General features: G+C 55.3%; 6 protein-coding genes across 6 annotated transcripts; 3 read left to right on the top strand and 3 right to left on the bottom strand.

Annotated features, from left to right (window-relative positions):
* Positions 1–199: 199 nt before the first annotated feature.
* On the top strand, positions 200–1,930 carry PG985_009021 (uncharacterized protein; the record flags this gene model as incomplete). The annotated part of the gene is made up of 1 exon (XM_066828789.1): positions 200–1,930. One exon carries the CDS (start codon positions 200–202, stop codon positions 1,928–1,930), a length of 1,731 nt encoding a protein of 576 aa, XP_066683701.1.
* A 432-nt stretch (positions 1,931–2,362) lies between these two features.
* On the top strand, positions 2,363–3,913 carry PG985_009020 (seryl-tRNA protein; the record flags this gene model as incomplete). The annotated part of the gene is made up of 1 exon (XM_066828788.1): positions 2,363–3,913. One exon carries the CDS (start codon positions 2,363–2,365, stop codon positions 3,911–3,913), a length of 1,551 nt encoding a protein of 516 aa, XP_066683700.1.
* A 630-nt stretch (positions 3,914–4,543) lies between these two features.
* PG985_009019 (uncharacterized protein) lies at positions 4,544–10,482 on the bottom strand (the record flags this gene model as incomplete). The annotated part of the gene is made up of 2 exons (XM_066828787.1): positions 4,544–10,283; positions 10,373–10,482. 2 exons carry the CDS (start codon positions 10,480–10,482, stop codon positions 4,544–4,546), a joined length of 5,850 nt encoding a protein of 1,949 aa, XP_066683699.1.
* A 1,959-nt stretch (positions 10,483–12,441) lies between these two features.
* Positions 12,442–13,976, bottom strand: PG985_009018 (uncharacterized protein; the record flags this gene model as incomplete). The annotated part of the gene is made up of 5 exons (XM_066828786.1): positions 12,442–12,931; positions 12,978–13,080; positions 13,150–13,360; positions 13,567–13,827; positions 13,887–13,976. 5 exons carry the CDS (start codon positions 13,974–13,976, stop codon positions 12,442–12,444), a joined length of 1,155 nt encoding a protein of 384 aa, XP_066683698.1.
* A 359-nt stretch (positions 13,977–14,335) lies between these two features.
* PG985_009017 (FAD/NAD(P)-binding domain-containing protein) lies at positions 14,336–16,104 on the bottom strand (the record flags this gene model as incomplete). Its single annotated transcript, XM_066828785.1, has 2 exons — positions 14,336–15,759; positions 15,825–16,104. The coding sequence occupies 2 exons, from the start codon at positions 16,102–16,104 to the stop codon at positions 14,336–14,338; spliced, it is 1,704 nt and encodes a 567-aa protein (XP_066683697.1).
* A 2,827-nt stretch (positions 16,105–18,931) lies between these two features.
* Positions 18,932–20,504, top strand: PG985_009016 (uncharacterized protein; the record flags this gene model as incomplete). The annotated part of the gene is made up of 2 exons (XM_066828784.1): positions 18,932–19,095; positions 19,163–20,504. 2 exons carry the CDS (start codon positions 18,932–18,934, stop codon positions 20,502–20,504), a joined length of 1,506 nt encoding a protein of 501 aa, XP_066683696.1.
* Positions 20,505–21,726: the final 1,222 nt, after the last annotated feature.

The following is a 21,726-nucleotide window of genomic DNA, read 5'->3' as shown; positions in this document are numbered from 1 at the left end:
AACACCCACTGACCTTCAATTAATCCCCAAGTGCCAAGCTCCATCCAAACCCATCCGCGCATTGCCCTGTCGCGGCGCGTTTGCATACTCATTTCCTGATGTGTAACTATTAGTAGCCGCATGTAGTCAGTCATGCCCGCTACGTGAGGCCAAAAACGACCAGCTACCCACCCGGCTGACACAATCCAACCCAACCATCATGGCTTCCGACGCCGATGCAAGACCGACTCTTGCCCACCGGTCCGTGTCTAACATTCGCTCCGGAGGCAGAGAGTCTATATCTGGCGCTCCTCACACCCCACTACGACCACTATCCACCTCGGTATTCGGGTCGCCCTCTAGTGCCCGCGCCGAAGAAGAAATCATCATCATCGAATTGGGTTGCCGCAAAGTGCGTGTTGGCTTTGCCGGCGACTCCACGCCCAAACGCATCGTGGCCTTCGACGCTGAGCACGACAAACGAGCCGGCGACTACCGAGCCTGGGAACCTGGTTACGAGGATGACTGGAGAAAGAGAACAGCCGGCAAGGCCTGGGGAAGCGACCACGAGCTTTGGCAGCTCGACGTGAGGGGGCAAGACTTGGGCCTCGTGGGCGACAGGCTCGAGCGTGTTTTGCGAGATGCCTTCACCCGCTATCTCCTGATCGATTCGAAACCGCGCCGGATATCGCTGGTGCTGCCGCCTGCTGTCCCGCTCCCTCTCCTGTCGTCCAGCCTCAGCACGCTCTTCCGCAACTTTCAGATCCCCACCATATCTCTACTCTCGTCCCCGGTCATGGCCGCATTTGCGGCTGGTGTGCGATCTGGATTGGTGGTCGACATTGGCTGGAACGAGACAATAGTCACTGCAGTCTACGAGTTTCGCGAAGTACAGACATGGCGCACCGTCAGAGCCGGCAAGAAGCTGCTAGAGGAAACCCGGAGCTTCTTGGTGAATGCCGTCCAAGGTCGAACCCCTGAATCGCAAACAGAGGGCGAGTCTTCGCCAAAGGACATCATCAGCTTTGAAGAGTGTGAGGAAATCGCTACGCGTATGCTTTGGTGCAAGAAGTCAGAGAAAACCCCGAAACAGGGCGACACCGAAGGACTGCCTACTCTTCATGAGGCCGACGAATCTGACCCTGTAGATCCTGCCGAGGATTCCACCCCTATCTCGATCCACCTTTCTTCGTGCAAACCTAGCAAGACTATAGAGGTTCCCTTTTCACAATTGGCCGAACCATGCGAAACCGCCTTCTTCGAGACTCGATATGCGCCAGCATGCTTCGACGACCATGAACTTCCACTCCATTTGCTGATATACCGCGCTCTGCTCCAGCTGCCTTTGGATGTGAGGGCCATGTGTATGTCGCGCATCATTTTCGGCGGCGGGTGCTCCAACATCATTGGGCTTCGCGGCCGCATCTTTGACGAGGTCTCCCTCCTGGCCCAGGAAAAAGGGTGGGATCCGATCCAAGGCAAGGGCGCCGACGCGTACAGGAACAACCCCAAGCTCAAACGCAATCCGGGCAGACAAACCAATGAAGGGCCAATACCCACCATACAACAAACTGACACATCCGGCTCTTCTGGAGAGGAGGCGGTGCCTTTGGACCCGGCGCATGCCCCGGTGGATGTGGACGAAGTCGAAGAACACATCAGACAGGACAAGAACTACAGAGCACCGGTGCAGGGTGCATTGCGTGCGATTGACTCACTGGGGCCATGGTGCGGCGCGAGTATGGCAACGCAGCTCAAAGTGCCAGCGCTGGCTGTACTTGAACGAGACATATGGCTTCAGCAGGGCGTCAATGGGGCCAGTCGGCCGAGCGAGGTGGACGTGCAGGCGCAGCAGAAGCAACAGCGGACGAGCATGGGAGCTGGTGGCCTTATTAGGGGTCAGGGCAACCAAGCAACCAGCTGGACGCTGGGGGTCTGGGGGACTGTGTAGCCTGGCATTGGCAGGACATACATACGTAGTGTGGGACTGCATGCGCTCGTAGAACTGATGCAATGTGTACGACGATACCCTCGGTTAACTCGAAGCAGCAGCGTAATGAAAAGCATAAATGGACAGAGAATGGCACGATGTTTGGTGACTGGTGACCAACTCATTAGACGTGCCACTCCCGGCTGGACGGCTAAGCAGCGCTACCCCAGTCAATTGCCAAAATGCGGGGAGAGCTCCAGCTGCGTGTGTGGAAAGAAAGTAATTCTTGAGCTTCCCGCGATCTCAAAATTTCGGGCAGCTGGAATATGAAGACGCCGCCGCGGCTTGCAACTTCGTCTCAACTTTAACCAACCTTATAAAAAAGATAAAGAAGCAGAGTCTGACCTGACCTCCTTGCAGTCTCTAGCAATTGCCGCCACATTTGTATTGAGAATGCGACCGCCTCAGACCTCTTTCGTCTGCATGCGGTGTCGCTTTCGCCCTTCGCAAACGCGCCTCTTCCATGCATCGGCCCAACGCCGTGCCAACCCCATCAATTCCAGCCTGACGACAGCAGCAGAGCCCGCTTCTAGTCGGCCGACCACCGCTCCCCGCCCGAGCATCGACATCAAGCATATCCGCCAGAACCCGACCCTCTACGAGCAAAATTGCCTCGAGCGCAACTACAAAGCCCAGAGCGCATACCCGGCGCAGATCAACATCCTGCACCAGCAATGGCAGGAGCAGCAGAGGGACGCCCGCCACTTGCGCGAGCGCAGCAACCTGCTGCGCAAACAGATTGCCAACTCGGCTTCGACAACGGGCGATGAGGACCCGGCCACCGACCGCCTAAGAAGCATGTCCAAGGAGGAGCTGCTGGCCGAGGCCAAACAGCTGAAGGAGAAGCTCTCGACCATCGAGCAGACCGAGGACCGCCTCACCAGCGAGATCGAGGACATGGCCCTCGCCATCCCCAACCTCACGAGCGACTCCACGCCCCGCGGCGACGAGGCCCTGGTTCTGTCCTACATCAACGACCACCCGGAGCCGGTGCCGTCCGAGTCGGACCGGGTCTGGCGTTCCCACGTCCACATCGGCTCCGAGCTGGGCCTCCTGGACTTTGCTGGCGCCGCCACGTCCACCGGCTGGGGCTGGTACTACCTCCTGGACCAAGGGGCGCGGCTCGAGCAGGCCCTGATCCAGTTCGCGCTGGCGGTGGCGACGCAGCACGGCTGGCAGCAGGTGACGCCGCCGAGCATTGTGTACGGCCACATCGCGGCGGCCTGCGGCTTCCAGCCCCGCGACCAGCACGGCGAGACGCAGATCTACAACCTGGCGCAGTCGGCCGCGGACCGCGACCGGGGCAAGCCCGAGCTGGTGCTGGCGGGTACGGCCGAGATCCCCCTCGCCGGCATGAAGGCCGACACCCTGCTCGAGGAGGCGGAGCTGCCCCTGAAGCGCGTCGCCGTCTCGCGCTGCTACCGCGCCGAGGCCGGCGCCCGCGGCGTCGACACCAAGGGCCTCTACCGCGTGCACGAGTTCAACAAGGTCGAGCTGTTCGCCTGGACCGAGCCCAACGCCTCGGCGACGGCCGAGCTCTTTGACGAGATCGTCGACATCCAGACCGAGATCCTCGAGATGCTCGGCCTGCACTGCCGCGTCCTCGAGATGCCCTCGGCCGACCTCGGCGCCTCGGCCGCCCGCAAGTGCGACATCGAGGCCTTCTTCCCCTCGCGCCGCCAGAAGAACGACGGCTGGGGCGAGGTCACCAGCGCCAGCATCTGCACCGACTACCAGACCCGCCGCCTCGCCACCCGCGTCAAGACCGGCGGCAAGATGACCTTCCCCTGGACCGTCAACGGCACCGCCCTGGCCGTGCCCCGCGTCCTCGCCGCCATCCTCGAGAACGGCTGGGACGAGAACGAGATGCACGTCAAGCTGCCCGAGTGCCTGTGGGAGCTCATGGGAACCGAGGTCATTGGTATGAAGCATAGGATCAAATGAGCTATACTGTAATGGGATACCCGTAGAAAAAGTGATATATAAATCGAGTCTCAGGCAGAGTTTATGCCTGGCCAGGTAGTCGTCTGCTCATACTCTACAATATATACCCCTGAAATCGCAAATTGTGCTTTATTTGCATCTCAGCTCGCTCTTATGACCCAACGCATTCTCAATGGCAAGGCGCCGACACAGAAGATCTACCATGCCCCTGAGCCACTACTCGGTACTATTTTCAGGCCGTATCTGATACGTCCTTGGGAGGCATTGACTAGGCATTTTACATAACAAAAAATCATCTAAGAGTTATCACATAGCATCTGACAAGGGATAAGAAGAAGAAGATACTGGTAGCAAAATTATATTTTCATGTGTGAATCTGCAGTACGAAGTAACTACTACTCTCATCATGATTCGTAAGACCGTTGGCCCTTAGACCTGTACAATAAAAACGAAACGCGTAAAGTGTGTATCTACAAAGAAACCCGAACCAAACCAACCTGTGAGGTACGACAGGCAACTGGTGTTGTCGCCTGCCTTACCCCTCTTCCCTTCATCCTCAAGACATTAGCGACATTTCCTTCTTCGTCCCTCTTTCCATCATCATCAATCCGTACACATTCCCCCTACAGCTTAAGCTGCGTATACGACCAGCCCATTGCTCTCGCTTCCTACTACCGACGAGTCCGCTATCGAATCCGTATCGGCGATACTCTCCGTGTAGCCGTCATCAGTATAGCCACCGTCAGTCTCGGTGCTTGTGATGACCGTGGTGCCGAGGCTGGATCTCCTGAGGGTGCCGGAGTCACTAGCGAGATCCTCGGCGCCGCTAGCTTCGTCAGCATCGTTCGGCTCAGCCGTTGCTTCGCTAGCGGCATCGTCGACGGCGTCAGGATCGGCCTCGTTGTCCGATGGCTCGTCGATCTCCCTAACCGAATCGATGATTTCGTTTTCCTTATCGCCTTCCAGGTCACCGTACTTCTTGCCCAGGCCACCGCCCCAGCTGCTCTTACGCAGGGGTCCGTTGCCAGTGCGCACGCTCTGACTGCGCTTTATGCCGCCAGATGTCAAGTTGTTGTTGATCTGACTGAGACTGAGAATGCGCCGCGCTGCACCGGCAGGATTGGGGCGGTTGCCGTTGACTGCGATGTTTACGGCCTTGCGGTGGGCTGACTGAGGCTGGGCATTGAGCGTGGCAGCATCGACTGGTGCCAGGCTGGATCTAGCACCGGGAACACGCTTGCGAGACATAGCATCACGCCCTTTGGTCCCCGCCTTGGTCAGAAGGAGTGCACGCGAGTGATCAAGAACTCCTTCAAGAATCCGGCGTTCAAGACCCTCGGCCCTCGTCTCCATAGCTTGAAGTTCTTCGCGGCGAATATGCATCGCGGTCTCGAGAGATGACACATCGGCCGTCAACCGTGTCTTTTGGCGCTGAAGGAGTTCCTGTTCCGTCCTCAGTGCCATGATGCTTTCACGAAGCTGATCTTCTTCCGACCGCAAAGTGCTAACATTGGCTTCAACGTGCTCCTTCTCGGCTTGTACCACCGCGAGGTTGATATTCATCTCCTGCACCTTCTTCTCCGCCTCCTGAAGATGCTTCTCGTGATCTTCATGGTCGGCTTCTATCCGCTTAGTCTGCGTCTCCAAGAAGCTCGAGATGTCGGATGCGGTCCGCTGTACTTGCGCATGTACCTTGTCGAGAGTGTCAAGCTGGGTATAGGCTTTGTCGGCAGCGTGAGAATGATCGATCAGCTTGTCAAGCTTCGAGTGCATCTCCGAATCGTCATACTTCTCGGGCGGCGGTAACAATAGGAGTTGGTTTTCCTTCTCCTTGACATCCTCGATCTGCTTTTGCATCTCTGTCGAACTCGTCTTGGCATGGTCGTAGTGCTGACCCACGATGAGAAGCACGTCTTTGATGGACTCGAGAATCTGAGGCTGATATTCCACAACTTGACCTTGCAATCCTTCGACAGCAGCCACGGCGGCATGGATCTGGTCGCGCGTCAGGGAGTGTTCGTTCTTGTCGTCAGTGTGGTTCTCTTCGGACTTGGAGACAAGGTCATCCACTCGGCCGAACACCGTCTTGGAAGCCATCTCCATCTTTTCCATAGAGTCGGTGACTGTTGAGCCAAGAGTGTCGACCAGTAGCTTCAGCTCGTCGGCGATGGCCTTTGTCCCAACGACCGCGGCCTCGAGCTCTACATCTCGAGCCTCCCCGGCCTTTGTGCGGTCTTCCATGACAAGTTCGAAGTCCTCATATTTGCTGATCAACTCTCCTACTTTCTCGTCGATCTTGCCGCTCAGAGTATCGCTGGTGGCCTGAAGCTTCTCATCCGAATCCAGCTTAGCCCCGACGACTCCGTTCTTGGATTCTTCAAACTCCGCCTTCATCAGCTCGTGCATTTCCTTCAGATCAGCTGCAACGGTGCTCGATGCAATCGTTTCGCTGAGGTTGTCAAGGAGCTTCTGCAAAGCTTCAAGACCGTTGCCCTCGTTCTCGAGTTTCCCCTTCATCAGACCTTGGAACTCCTCAAGGAACGTCTTGACCTCAGTCACACGCTCGCCGACACCAACGATCTCGGCCTGACGTTCTTCGAAGGCGTTGGCGTTGGCCTCTACCTGAGCGTCCAGGACGGTTTTGACTTCGTTGGTGACGTCCACAAGGGGCTTCAAATCCTCCTTGGTAGGCAAGGCGGCAAGGTCTGACTTCACCATCTGCTCTATTATGGTCTTGACGTCATAGCAGACGGCTTCAATGGCGTTGACGTCCGTCTTGGTTACTTTCTCGGGGTCTTCGAGAGACTTTTCGGCGCGTTCCTTCATCTCGTCGAGGCCAGCCGTGAGTTGAGTGACCAGTAACTCCACAGCCGCGATGTCCTCCTTTTTAGACATCAGCTCCAATTGGCCGGTGATAGAGCCACACGCTTCTTTGGTCTCGAGAACGAGGGTTTCGATGTTGTCGATGTGATCCTTTCTGACAGCCTGCTCGCCGTCTACGAGGTCCTCGATTCGATCCTTGGTGTTGCGCAGAATAGTCTCGATAGCCAGCACATCTTCCTTCGATGCTGGGTCGTCGACGTTGATGGGGATTCCAGTGTCATCAGGGTTGTCAGGGTCCCTCTTCCTCCCAGTCATCACCGTTTCTTCAAGGCTGCGAAGGAGTTTCTCCATATGTGCCAAGTCGTCCTTGGACAAGCTCTCAGGTGCCTGCTTCTCGGTTATTCCAACGACGGATTGCTGCACATTGCGAATCATATCCTCCATCTCGGCTAAATCTTGCTTGGAGAGGTTCTCCGTCGGTGCTGCAGGTTCCAGGGTTTCCACCTTGCTCCGTAGTTGGGTAAGCATGACTTCAAGATTCTTAATATCGTCTTGCTTGAGAGCATCTACAGAAACAGGAACCATGGCATTGCTGGCATCGCCCACTGTGGCAACGGCCCTGTCATTCGGATGCTGCTCTTCCCGAAGAAGGATGATGTCCTGCTTCACACCATCGAGTCCGCTCTTCAGGGCGTCAAGGATCTCGTCATTGGCTGTGAGATCGACAGGCTTATTGCTCATCCGCTCAACGCTGGCACGGAGATCACCGAAACCCTCGTGCATTGCATCCAGGACTTCAGCGGTCCCGGCGTTAGGGCGCAACAGCTCCTGGCGAACTCGCTCGAGACCTTCTCGCATTGCTTCCAGAAGCTCTCTATTGTCGTTGGAAGGAGGTGTATGGGGGACAAGCACCGAGTTGACAGCGTCTCGAAGCGACCCAATCTCTTCGGTGAGGACTGACTTAGATCCTTCTTCGGATCTGGCAATAAGCTCTGCAACTTCGCCGCGGAATCCGTCTAGGCTGTGGAGAAGACTGTCCATGTGAGCTGCCTGGCTGTTCCCAGAGCTAACACGATCGATATACTCCTCCATGTGGGTTCGCAGCTGTTCGATGCCATCCCTCGTTGCATCCAGGACTTGTTCCGTATCTCTGCCGTTTGCGGCAGAGGTCTGTTTTGCTTCCTCGGATACAGCTTTAAACTCCTCGCGCATGCACTGCATGATGTCGTGAAGTCTCTCGATCACCTCGTTGTTGTCGACGTTGGCCCCATGAGGAACAATCGCATTTGAGCTGTTGGGGAATTCAAAAGAGTTGAGGCCTTGCTTTACAGCATCGAGCATATCGTCTCGAGTCAACTCGTTCATGGCGGATGGGGCCACGGGGAATTCGAATTCCTCCAGACATTCCCTAACGGCCTCGAGTATCTCATCGCGTGAAAGGCCTGCTGGGGTTTCGACCTTTGGCGGAGAATAGTGCTTCAAGCCCTCGACAACGGCGTCGAAGACTTCCTCTCTGGTTACACCCTCTGGTGTTTCGTGCTGCGGCGCAAACTCCTCGAGGCCTTCCTTCAAGCAAACAAGGATCTCGTCGCGATCGAGGCCAATTTGTTCGACGGAAATGTCTGGCTTGTAATTTTCCCATGCATCTTTTACCGCGTTGACAACGTCGTCCCGGCACAGATCCGGCTGTTCCTTATTGGCGTCTGCGTCGTGAAGAGCGGCAGTCAGGGCATTGTAGATCTCCTGGTAGTCGACGATAGATTTCATGGATGCAGATGAAACCCTGCGGTGCTCTTTAAGAAGTTCGTTCACATGAAGCTTCATCTGCTCGATACCTTCATCGACGATTCTCTCCATATGCATCTTGGTGGCGGGTTCCTCCTTCCCGGCGGTCTTGGTACTGACTTCGTCAAGACGCCGGCCTATGTCCCGCCCCATACCGAGGACTTCGCCGCGAAGTTCTCGAACGAGAGCTTTGACTTCGGCAGTTAGGCCACCACCTGCGGCCACACTGTCTTTAACGCCGCGGATTACCTTGATAACCTCCTCGTTGACTACCTCATGGGCACGAGCGGCAGCAGGCGAATGGTGTTCCCTGTCATGTATCAGGGCATTGGCCCGCTGCGCCATCCCGTTTTGTTGACTCCAGTCCAGCTCGCGCGAACATCCGTCGTCATCTTCATCGAAGCTGAAGTTACGTGGTCGTCCGAAGTTACCGCCATCGCCGCCACCTTGGCCGGCGGCTGGCACGAGTGAGAGCTCTTGGGAGGTGGATCTGAGTTGTTGGATGAGTTCTTCCACCTTGGCAGATGAAGCCAAGCCTGGCAGCATTTCCGCCAGCTCGGTCAGTCGGCCCACGATGCCGTCCTGTCCATCCCTGGTGCCCATCTCTCGGATGATCTTCTCGAGTAAGGCGAGTGTGGCCGGCGAATCATCAACCAGTGATGGGGCACTCGAGTTCATACTTAGCGTAGAGCCGTTCATGGAAGCAGCAAAGCTATTAGGAGATGGTATCCGAGGCAGAGAGAAAGGTCTCCCGTTCCCGTTCTTGGATGGCGGTGGGCTGCCATGTGGCCTGTTGTGGTCTACGTACAGGGTATCGCCGTAGGTGTCCCGCGAGCTTCGTTGCTCTGCTTTCTTGGCAGAGGCCATTTCACGAAGGCTTTTTCGGATGTCCTCGTCTCGTGCATGTGTGGCTTCTTTCAGGCTCATGAGGTCCGTTGCATTGTCCCTGCTTCGCCTGCTAAGCGTGGTCATTTCCTTTTGCAAAGACGTAGCGATGCCCGTCAGAGTGACGATTTGCTGGGATAGATTATCCATCGATGGTGTCACCTTTGCCATAGGCGTCGAGTGATTGGTGATTGGGGCTAAAGGTTCTGGCATAAAGGCATCCTTCTCCCTGTGTGGCTCCCTGTATGGTTCCCTCTGAGGTTCCCTGGGCAGCTCCCTGGGTAGTGTATCTTTTTGGGTGACAGCAGGCATATTTTGCAGTGCAAGCATTGTAGCTGACTGGGGAGGCGTGTTTTCGCCCAGGATACTGTACGGCGCCCTCTTCATCTGTTGGCGCATGACTGGCGTCAAGGTGATAGGCAGTGGTGTGGGAGTGCCGTCTCTCTCGCGATCAACGGAGCCGGCCCTTTCGCTTTCTCGTCCGCGGACTGGCGTTCCGGGTCTGCTGTTCTTCTCGGGCGAGTGGTTCCTCTGATTGAGAGAGCTGACCGAATCACGTCTGTTGGAACCCTCGATCATCAGACTAAGATCTCGGACCGTGGGTGCCTGGAGAGACTGCATTCGCTTGTGTGGGCTTCCTCTGGGGATCAGTGCCTTCTCGACAAAAGCCTTGTCCGGAGACATATCGCCGCTCATTGTCATGCGCTTGTTCATAGTGGGGACGAGGGCATTCTCGCGGGCCTTCTCATTCAAGGCGGCATGCGCCGACTGTATCGCCGCAGACGTGCCTATCCTAGAAGTGCCGACGCCGACGGTTGGCGATTGTGGGTTGAGGGGCAGAGGCGGTGGCGCTCGCTCGGGATCTGAGCTATCCCACCTGCGATGTGTGAGCCGACGAAATAGAGGCATTGGTAGATCGTAGATCAAAGGGAGTAGTAAGAGCAGCAGCAAGTAAACATGACATACATTGGGATGAGAGCTCCTCGCATCTGGTCCGACGAGGCAGACGATTGGTGTCTTAGATGCTGCGGCCGGTCAACCCGGTCAGCGGGGGCATCGCGCTCGACCGGAGGCATGTTGGCGGCGGTTGATGCAATGCAACTGGCGTGGTTGTGGAGAGGAATGCGGTGTCTTGGTGGAATATCGTGTACGTGGTGTAGCTCGGTACCATACAATGAACCAAGCACTTGGGGTGCCCACACGCCTAGGTTACTGGACAGTCCAAACAAACGGTCAAAAGTAGTAAAGCAAAGTAAGCAAGCAGCAGCTTGAAACAGAACACAAAAGATCAAATTGGTATCAAAAAATCAGAGGTGAAGCGCAAACCAGCCAGGACCCGGCTTGATGATGGTTGCTTGGAGGGTCAGTCAGTCGGAAGAGCAAAAGAGTCAAGTCAGGTCAAGGGAGCAAGGTTGCCGTCCAAGCTCCTAGTAATACTCCGAGGGGTCTATATGAGAGCGAGATCAACAAGATGGAGAGCAGTCTAGCCCATCAATCCATCCATTAACCCAGGATTTTGCCTGCATCGGGGATTCACTGGGTTGGGCCGCACATCCAGCAAATGGTGCATGCAGGTCAAGGAAAACATTGGAGCGGCCTGCCCAATCCCAGCTGGCGCCTTCCCGCCTCCAAATCACCAGGGCAACCGGGCAGCTATCCTCCCCCAAGGAAACGGTGAAACAGGCCGAAAAGTCGTGCACTTGGCCCAATCAGTGCGACTCGACGTCACTTCCTCGAAGCTGATTTGTGACATGCTTCCCCAAAGTAAACAATCCGGCTTAACGTACGTTCTATCTGTCGGTGAGTGAACCATTGTTTACCACGAACACCACCCAGACACCAAAACCATATGGCGCTCCATGATAGGCTGTACTGCAAGACATAAGATTCTGCTAGTGCAAGTAATCACCGAATCGACCTCGATGTGATGGATGCTATCTACTGTTGGACTGTTCGAGACACGGCCATTGATTGTCTCCTGGGCAGAATCCTGGGGTCCTTCACCCACTGCCCCGAATGCACAACGCATAGAAATCATAACTACTAGCGCCACCGCAAAGAACCGATTCGCTGATCATTCAAGACAGCAGTATGCAGCGAGAGAGAGAGCGGCCGATCGAATTGATTAGGAGTTCGTTCTAAGCATTAGTACATTTATTCATTCTTTTTCCTTAATTTATACAGCAGATCTGGTTCCACGCTAGTTTTATGACGGCTGTGCATCGCCAGTCTTGGCTACATGTATATTGTAGAACCACTGAAATGGATCTCAGCTTGCAGGAACTGTCCCGTGCAAGACATTCTAGGCGACCAGCCGCAGCATCACAACTATTGGTTGCTGCTGTTCGCTTTGTGTACCGTCTCACCGAATTGGGACTACCTGAACACCACATTTCTCTCTATGCGATGCGTACTTACGGAACCGCCGGTGGCCGGTGACAAACCTCCATCTACGGCGATCAATGGTGGATATACTATGCCTAAATGTATAGCACCTTGCCTATTACGCTCGTTCCCTATCCTAGTAAGCTCTAGCACAAGACAGAAGAGGCACTTCGGGTTAGACACCATCACACTAAGAAGCCTGACGTCGGTTCAAAGTTACTGGTCTTAGTCTTGTGTTGAGTAATCTGGTTATTTACAGCTTGTCAGGCGTTTCCCTGTTTCCGGAACGTACTCAGTGCCAGCCCGCGCAATGCCTGTCCCTATACATATTTTTTTATCTTGGACGAAACGAATTACATTGTTTTTCTCTGGATGTAACGTACTAGACTTTGCAAGTGGCAGTGAAGCCGAAAAAGCGAATAGGTAGACACAGCAACAGTAAGGCGACGAGCGATGTTTGTTGTCATAGGTAATGAATGGTTCCTTCCGTCTGCTTGTATTGCCCACGCTTTAGAACAATGTGTATAATGCAGTCTTGTGATGTTATCGTAACCCAAGAGCCCAAATCCATGATGGTGCCCGTATCCAACCTGCCCTTTCTTGCCGGCTGCTCTGATGTCCGCCTCAGAATCTTAGCACCAACGGTCTTGTCAATCTCGCCTTTGAAGTCTAAGATCGTGCCCTTCAGTCCCAGTGAGTCTCGCATCGCTACGTAGCAAGAGCAGACGTCCTTCGGACTTGATCAGATACTCCAGGATCAAGACCTCAACGCCGTCGCCGTCGCCGACCTCCTTGCTCCTGCTGGTATTGGTCCACTCGTACCGCTTCTCGTCGGCGGACTTTCGTACGTCGCACTGGAACCCCTTTAGCCCGTCCGGGTCGTATGGAGGCGTGGTCGTCTTCTTCTTCCTCCCGCGGTACTCTACCGAGGGGTGGATCATCTCGTGAGTCTCGCTGAGCCTGATGGGGCTCTTGCCCTTCTCCTTATACTCGACGTACCACCCGGGCGTGCGTTTGACGGCGCCGGCGCTCGCCGCCGTACCGCCGAAGCTCCCGATGAGCAGACCCGTGGCCCAGCCGTGGACGACGTTGTTGGCGACGTTGTTGGCAACGTGCTTCAGCTGCGCCTTCTTGAGCCCGCTTCACTCGAGCGCCTCCCAAGCCTTGCGCGTGAGCCAACCAGTACCGTAGTCCTTCTCGCCCTGGGCGATGTGGCCAAGCAGGGGCTCGATGAGGTCGCAGCGGTCTTCCACCGCTGCTCCCGCCAGACTGTCGAGATCGAAGTCGAGCTGGAGATAGGGCGCAACTTTCACGCACATCCAGGCGATCGAGCTTGCTTTGGCTCGGGTATTACTCACGTTCAAAGTCCCCTTTCCATTCCTTCAACAGATCGTCGCTGTCACCTCCCACATCGATGTGAGGGCCAGGGAAGCAAACGAACCAAATCTTAGACAGCTCCGAGTCGGTCCCTTTGAGCTCCTCGTACATCTCGCAGTCGATCATATCTGACCAAGCTTCGGCGACCTGCTCAGGCGCTGCGTCCCTGTCCGCCTGGACAGCTTGCCATGCCTGTGCGATCTCCCTATGCGCTCTCTAAGGAACAGGCTGCCTGGCCGCGAGATCAACCTCGGCAGGAAAATGTGACAGAATAGGAGAAAATGGGCCTTTCCGCCCGTCTAAAGCAAGGGCGTGGAATGCGTGCCTAATGTCTACATAAAGGGTCAATACAAATATGCGGTCGGGGTAGGTGTGTATGTAGGAGGGTAGGTGGACACACAGGGGCTAAGGGCGACATTGTGAAACCCAGGATCCGGAATCCCCAGGTATTTCTCGGTCCACTTCAAGTTGCCCTGAATCCATATCAAGTCGGGGATGCCGAGGTTTTTCGCCGTATCGAACACGCCTACGACCTGCACTGCCCTGGAAGCCTGGGGCGCCGCGGCATGAAGAGGCTTCTCGTACCGCGGCGGCTCCTGGACGGCGCCCCCTTGAGCCTGTGGCGGCTGATCCGCCGAGAGCTTCTCGTTGACCCACCTCTGTAAGTGTCCGGCTTGCGGAAGCCGTGTCTCTCCTTGTGCTTCTGTACAGCGCATACAGGCCCGTTAAGTCCTGCAAGTCGCGATCCCGGTTTGCTGGAAGCTCCCTTGGATAACTCCCGCCGGGGTATAGCCCCCTCGGCCATCATTGTCGCTAATTGGAAGTGATAATCGAACTAATAAAAGATGAGGATTACGGTAGAATTGCCTGTTGAGATGGAGGTGTCGATCTATCCCTATCGTAGTAGTATCTTCACCGGTATCAACCACTTCAACAACATATGCATATCGATTCACCAATCGCAAAAGTTCCCTCCATCGCGCAATTCATCAAGGTATGAGAAAGGAATGTATCCAAATTCATTACTATAGTTATCATAGATCGAAGGGGTATCAAATTCTATATACAGGGGAGCCTTTGATCCAAACAAACATCGTCGAGCCACTCGTCACATTATATACACATTACTATTCCGCCGCGATGGACAGATAGGCAGAAGCAAGCAGTTTACTTCATGAGAGCCAGCATTCTCTCGGCACCCTTCTCGCCGGCGACCATCGCGCCGAACTGGGGGTTGACGGTCAGGGGCGCGACAATGGACGCGTCGATGACGTGGATGTTCTGGGTGCCGATGACCTTGGTGTCGGCGTCGACGCAGCTGCCGATGCGGCACGAGCTGGACCAGTGGTTGACGGCGCCGACGGCGTAGTCCGAGGGCGTCGTGATGTACTTCTCGATCTCGGCGACGGTCCAGTTCTGGTTCATGTTCAGGGGCGTCAGGCCCTCCTTGGCGGGCTGCTCGGGCGTCGAGGGGGGCAGGGCCTGGAAAATGTTGTGGATGAATTTGGCGATGTCGTTGGCATCGCGGGGGTCCTTGTAGTAGATGCCGTCGCTGGGGCCGGGGACAAACTTGTCGTCGTCGGAGAGGATGACGCGGCCGAGAGTGGCCATGCCGGAGGTACCGTAGATGTTCAGGGTGATGGTGTGGTTGTTGGTGAACTCGCCGTGTCCGGTGGAGGCGATGGTGCCCTGGCAGCCACCCTTGGTGCCATCCTCGTGGTCAATGAAGCCCCAGAAGACGGAGCTCTGCGAGGCGAAAGCGTAGGTGCCGCTGCGAGACTTGATGTACATCTCCTTGTCTTCTTCGGAAGGAGACTCATAGCTGTACAGCTCGGCATCAACAGTCGGGCTAGACATCTGGATGAAGGTGTTGGGGTTGTCGAACAAGCCTTCACCGACGGCAGGCTGAGGAATCCAGGTGGCAGCGGTGAAGGGCGAGATGTCGGAGGCAGCCAGGCGGGCCAGAGTATCGACGGGGCCGATACCAGAGTGCATCAGGAGACCGGGCGAGGCAATGGCACCGGCAGAGAGGACAACACGGCCTCCAGTGGCGACGGGGATCTCCACGGTCTTGCCGTCGACAACGGCCGTGACACTGCTGGCCAGGCCGGCAACGTGGTTGACGTGCTTGACGCGGACACCGGTCTGGAGGCGGAAGTTGCTACGCTTCAGAGCGGTCTGCAGGTAGGTCCGGGTGGGACCGCCACGCTGGCCGTCGATGTAGTTGTACTCGGTACGTCCGAAGACGTTGTCCTTGTTGTTGTACTCGCCGTTGATATCGACATTCTTGAAGCCAGCACCATCGACGATCCACTCCTTGGCAGCGTCGAAAGCGGTCTCAAGATAGAACTTGCCATCGGTGGAGCATTGAGTGACCGAGGGCTGACGAGCGAGCAGGCGCTGCGTAGCATTCTTGACATCGGCGCTCTTCCAGCCATCGGGATGGAAGTCGTCCCAATCGGAGTCTGGGGGCTGGAAGTACAAGCCAGCGTTGATGGCACTGTTACCACCGACGGTGCAAGCTCCGTAGCCTCCGATGACATCGGCGGGGCAGATCAGTTCGTCGGAGGGGTTGCTGAAGATGGTGCTGTCTATAATAGGAGTCAGCACAGTGGACAATATCAGACAGCGACTTATTAATGTTGTCAAAACTTACACAGGCCAGGAACATCGACTCTGCTAAGGCCGGTTCCGTCCAACCAGGCCGGCTTCTCCTCGCCGCCGACGATGCTGTATGAAGCACCTCCGACCTCAAGAAGCAGGGTCTTCTTGCCGGCCTCGCTCAGCCTGTCGCCGACGATGATACCGGCAGTACCGGCACCGACGATGATGGCATCGTACGTCTCGGTGGTCCAGTCGCTGGAAGTGGTAGGCAGGGCGGAGCCGAGAACGGCGAGGCACAGGAACTGAACGAGGGGGTTAGAAGAGGTCTTCATGATGGGCAACGAGTGTGATGATGGTGAAGAGCGTGAGGCAAGCAAACAGTCCTGAGTAGGAGGGCATTTCTTTGCTATATATCTCCAGTGCCAGCTGCCCTGCTCTACGCCCCTGGTTCCGACAAACGTCGGGGTCTGCGGCCACTACCGAGTCTGCGCCCTGCAAAGTTCCGAATACTACCAACTTGCACCATTCAGCTCGTACCGGCAGATCCATGCCTGCAGGGTTGTCATGCCGAACCACCCATAGATGACGGCTGGGTCCATTCAGCTAAGATCGGCACCCGCCCATGTGCTCGCCTTATTACACGGCTAGCGGCCTCGTATAGACCAGGGCAGAACGTGGGTATGCGTGGGATGGGTACAAAACCAGCTAACACACCTGGCTATTGAATAAAGCTCTGGTGATTGACCATGGTAGATAATGAGTTAACCGCTAGGGTCGCTCGTCCATCGGCTGTTGTAGCGTTGGCCAAGAAGGTATTGTATTGTTGGTTCGGTTCAACGGGATGCCACGGCGCTGGAGCCGTCCTGAGCTCGACCAGAGCCGACCATTTCTTCCGTGTGGAAGAAAATGCTTAACAGTCCATAAGATAGACTGGGTAGGATCCCGATTGCTACGGGGCAGCGGCGCAGGGGGTCGGGTCCTCCCTGCCTTGGCCGTTGATTGTCCTTGATGCAGAAGCAAATTGTTGCATGCAGGTAAGGCTATCACTGAAATTACAACAGAGATCCGACTGTGCCATGATCACCAGAAATCTCTGCCGGGAAATGCCGTGGGCCCCAGTAGGGAGCGTTAGTGGAGTCGAACCGCCTGCGAACTACCTGCGAACGGCTAGCGAACTACCGGCGTGTCCTAGCTTTCTACGGGGCCGAAGGGGCAGGCTTATAAGATATCACCTACAATACGAGAAAAGAGGAAACGACACGATAAAAAAAGAAACCCAGAGTGGAGAGAAAGGAATAGTCGCGCGGAATTGCGGCCTCGCGCTCGTGCCTACAGCGACTCTGTGACTCCTGAAGAGGATCGCAACTCTTCACCGTCCCGGACAGAGCTCCAACGCGCGAAAGCACGTTCAGCTAGAGGGCTCGAGGGGGGTACTGTAAGGAGTTAAAGGGAGACAGGAGTTAATGGCTTGATGGCTGCTAGCCGGGCGCCGGGGGCAGTGCTCCTGTCAATGTGACCCGAACACTCGGTGCCGCACATTTAGCGAGCTTAGGGGCTTCACTAACCACAGCTTGACATCATCTTGCAAAGCGCTATTCGAATTCTCGTCTGGAAAACGGAAAGTTCTCCTCCGTACGTCGCTGCTACTGTATGTGACTTGCGAACGTCCGGCTTCCTCGGGGCCAACTAGGCTTTTCAAAGTCCTGCTGGTTGATTAAGGCTAAGTACGCGGGGCCGCGGCTAGAGGCGAACTAAACGCTCACAAATCCGAGACAGAAGTCCGAGATGATCAAAGCATGACTTCTGCTTAATGGAGCCATGGACGCGAGAAAGAGAGAGAGGGTTTTCTCAAGATGCGCAGCATAGAGGGCATTGACTAGGCAGTCAGTTCCATCAGGGACTGTTTGATATTAGAGACGGTACCGCGGTGTCTCATTGGACTTCGAGGTACCCAATGATGCTGTGAGCCTACATACATTCAAAAGGCGGCATGGCTGTTTTTTCTTCTTCTATCTATTTCGGTGGCTGAAAACGCATTATGTTAATCCGGCCCATTAGCACCACCTTGATACATAGTTGACTACTTACTTAGTTTGGTGATATACCCGAGTATATCTTAAGCCCGGCCGGCAACCGATCGCTGGAAATTACGTATAAAGCTCTGTCGGGTGGTTTTACGCAGCGTGCTTGATACATTCATTGTGCGTCCGCTTCGCAACCTTCAGCTGCGAGCATCTCCCATGGCCGGCTGTATGCAAGCCGGGCAGACCACTGCAGGCAACTCACACAGCTGCACCGGAATCAGGTTTTTTGGCAAGCCGCCACTGGACTGTGATGTCGCGGAGAATGCAGTAGCCGCTCCATTGGAGAGGAAGTCTGGAAGCCTACCCTAGATATCCTAGTTTCTCTTCCTCGATTGGCCAAGCCCCCAAGGCAATCTATGACACGGTGGGTTTTGCACTACTTGGGGCACTAAGCGGAAGACTAATCATGGACTTTTCTTCTCGAAGCCCATTGAAGCTAAGGTTGTGTGACGGTCGTATGGATTGGCGGTACAAAGCAGTACCCGCCCACGAGATCTCGGCCGGCTGCAGCGATTGCCCCTCGGAATGAGGCGCGGGATGGGAGAAGACGGCGTCTTGGTGCGTGGTGATACCAATCATATAGTCCAGAGCCTGCAGGGGTCGGGCGCGGGGCTCACACAAGGGTCCAAGCCACGTTTGCCTGTCTCACCCAGATCAGAGTCAACAACTTCCGAAGTAAGGCTCGAGTTTCTTTCTTGAGGGTTGTGCATCTTAAGCGCGGGTCAGTTGTTCCATCCTTCTCTTCCCCCTTTGCAGAGTCGCGGGGGGAGATCTTCTGAACGATTTACCCTTGAGTCCTGCCACGTCCCCCGGCTTTCTGCATGCAGTCAGCACCAATATAAGCTTGTGGAGCTGCCATATCGATTCTCAGCCCTTTCAGCTTCCAGGGTCTAAATGGAAGGGCTTGGCGGCCATTGTAACGTCATTGCCCGTTCAGCCGCAGGATATACCCGAGAGCACGCTGCCTTCCCAGGGCGAATGCGGCCAATCACACAATATATACCCAAGCCGGCTTCCTCCACCCAGGAGGACCTTGGAGGAACTGGGGAAGGTGCGGTCGACACGTTGATCCACCATGTCCGCGCCAGAGCCGTCTACTAGTATTGCCTCGCCCAGGTGGGCGTCGAGCGACGACTGGGATATCTACCGGGGCACCATCACGCACTTGTACGAGGTCGAAGACATGACCCTAGAGAAGGTGATGAATAGCATGCTCAACAAGCATGGCTTCCTCGCAACGTACGTCTCCCGTGCTGAACGGCCTTGGTCTTACAAAGTACTCACCCAAGCTGACCTGAAAGGGAAGAAAAAAGATGTATAAGGCCAGGTTCAAGAGATGGGGTCTGCAGAAGAACCTTCGATACGAGCAAGTCTCGCAGCTCCTTCAGCAAGATCAAGGCCACAAGCCGGAGTCCAAATCTACACCAGAGGTGTTGATTGAAGGCCGGAAAGTTGACCCTCGCAGAGTCAAGACCTATCTACGCCGGACAAAACGTCCAGGCTTGAAGGCGTCGTCCGGCACAGGACGCGTGGCCAGGATGGCCAGTCCCGTGTCCCGGTTAACGCCACCGCCCGAGCCAAGCATACTCTCCACGCCAGATGCCATTCGTCTCCCCGAGGAGTGCATGTGGATCTTGAGGGACTGGGTCACAGGTTCGTTCCAGGGAGGGCTGTGGGACACCAGCGGCACAGTCAAAAACTACGACTACACCTACCGGCTCATTTTCTGGAACAATTCTCTAGCCCAGATCCGCACAGAGCTGCAGAGAGGCCAGACTGCCCAAGCGTTCCAGAAGTTCGGTCAATGTCTGGACCAGTACAAGCAGTTCTTGAGAGATGAAGATCCACGTCTGTTCATCTATACGTATCTCGTCATATGCCGCTTGTTTGTCGATCATCCGGACCTGGCCAAATCCCTGGTTGGATACATCCACGAACTATGTAAGATCATAAACGGCAACTTCCATCCACTGAGCCGTGTAATGGACAAGATCCGACGTATGAATCCAAATCAAGTACAGGAGTACGCCCAGCATTTCATCATGTCCTATCTCGATTCTATGGCCAGCCACCGACCAGACTGTACTCATTTCGCGATGGAGAACCTACAGCTCCGATCCAGGCTCCTGACCTCGCTTGCGGACGAAGGCCTGATTGACCGGCAAACGGCCATAGCCAAGTGTCACGCGGTGCTAAGGGACATTGACAAACGGCCAGGGCTGAGCTGGACGTCCATATACGCCGGCTTGCAGCAGACCATGGCCTACTTCATGAAGAAACGAGCGCAGGCCGGGGCCTCCGGTCAGGTGCCGGCAGCCCTGCAGCGGTTCGCCCACCTGGAGCAATGGTACCTCTACCTCGGCTTCAAGACGTCGACGGACGGCAGCAACCGCGCAGGGATGATGGCGGCGGCTGACAAGCTGACCAAGATCCCGATGCAGGATCCCGACATGCGAGGCAGACAGGCTTGGATGTTGGCCGACTTGGAAACGCAGTTGCGGCGCATGGATATATCGGACGCAGCCGAGGACGTCAACCGGAGTTATACGCGAGTCCTTGACGAAGTCCTTAAGGACGAGAGAGCCAGAGCCAAAGCGGCAAGGTCAAATTCGGGGACGCCTGTTGTAAAATACGAAGTTCAGGCATGATAATAATGATAGTGACATAAAACGTGTGTCATAAGGAATGACCAACTGAAAAGGGACATGCTTAAGGAACTGGACAAAAATGGGTAGTAGATGGAACGACCAAGGCGTTGCATCCCGACAGAGGAAGTTAACGGTGGAGGGACTGTCGCATGTCTAACCAATTTCATCATTCTCGACCTCTTCATGATCATTCCCTGGCTGCCTAGTGGTTTCTACAATACCAAACCAGCTCTGTCACCGCTCGACTCCCAAGTCCCGGGCAACCTCTTCGTCGCGGATGGGCCACCCCGCACATGTTGTAGGGTCATCTTGTCCGTCGCTCAGGGATCATCACTCTGTGATGCTGGCACAGAGCCTTGTGAGCCAAGACAGCTTGGTAAAGCACATACGAAGTAGTTCCTTCTCATCCCTGGCACACGAAGATAACATTGCCAATCACACGGCTTTCGCTTTTGGGTACCGATGCCAAGTACCAAGTTAGGCCCATGGCAGGTGGCGTCCACGCAATGCACTGCCAAGGATACGGTATCTGCTAGGAGGCATCTGATCTGCAGGATTCGAGTTATTGCGGTGATACAGTTTATCAGCTGCAATTTGGATCAAGATTCTCGACCAGATCTAGCGACCTGACATATTTGATGGTGCGTGGCTACTACGACGCTCCTACTCGTCATTGCGTGGCTCGACAGATCCTGTCATCGCGAAGGATGAAGCTTAATCACGCAGTGACTAAGCGGTACCTGTCCAAGTGCCCCCTACTAACATGGAAGTCGCAATGTCGTTCGGGCATGTCTATGATAATATCAAACTATAAACCTACCGAAGGTAGGTCTTGGGACTGAAATGTTCCTTGAACGCTTCAAGTAACACGTAAATAGGGGCTTAGCCCACGAACATTCTATACTCGGATCCACTATAGTAGCCCTGAACTATAATGTTCTGACAGGTCCCGAGCGCTTGGCCTATTCTTATCACGTCTATACTTTTGCCGTAGCAAATCCCTGGCTTCGTCATCGTGCGAATACCGGTGGCGCGGCTGATGAGAATGCCAAATGAACATAAAAGGAGAGATGAACCCGCCAGGTTCGGGTTGAAGCCATCCTCATCTTACACAGGTTTTCAACAATAACAACACTATTAATACTTCACTCAAATCACGAATCTTCAAACCAAACTCTGAGAACCTGAAAAGAAAATCTTGAGACTTTCTCATATACGCCGC

Source organism: Apiospora marii (assembly GCF_038362585.1).
Source record: "Apiospora marii strain CBS 49790 chromosome Unknown utg000005l_segment0_segment0, whole genome shotgun sequence".
Classification (NCBI taxonomy): domain Eukaryota; kingdom Fungi; phylum Ascomycota; class Sordariomycetes; order Amphisphaeriales; family Apiosporaceae; genus Apiospora; species Apiospora marii.
This window is presented reverse-complemented; position numbering and strand designations above follow the sequence as displayed.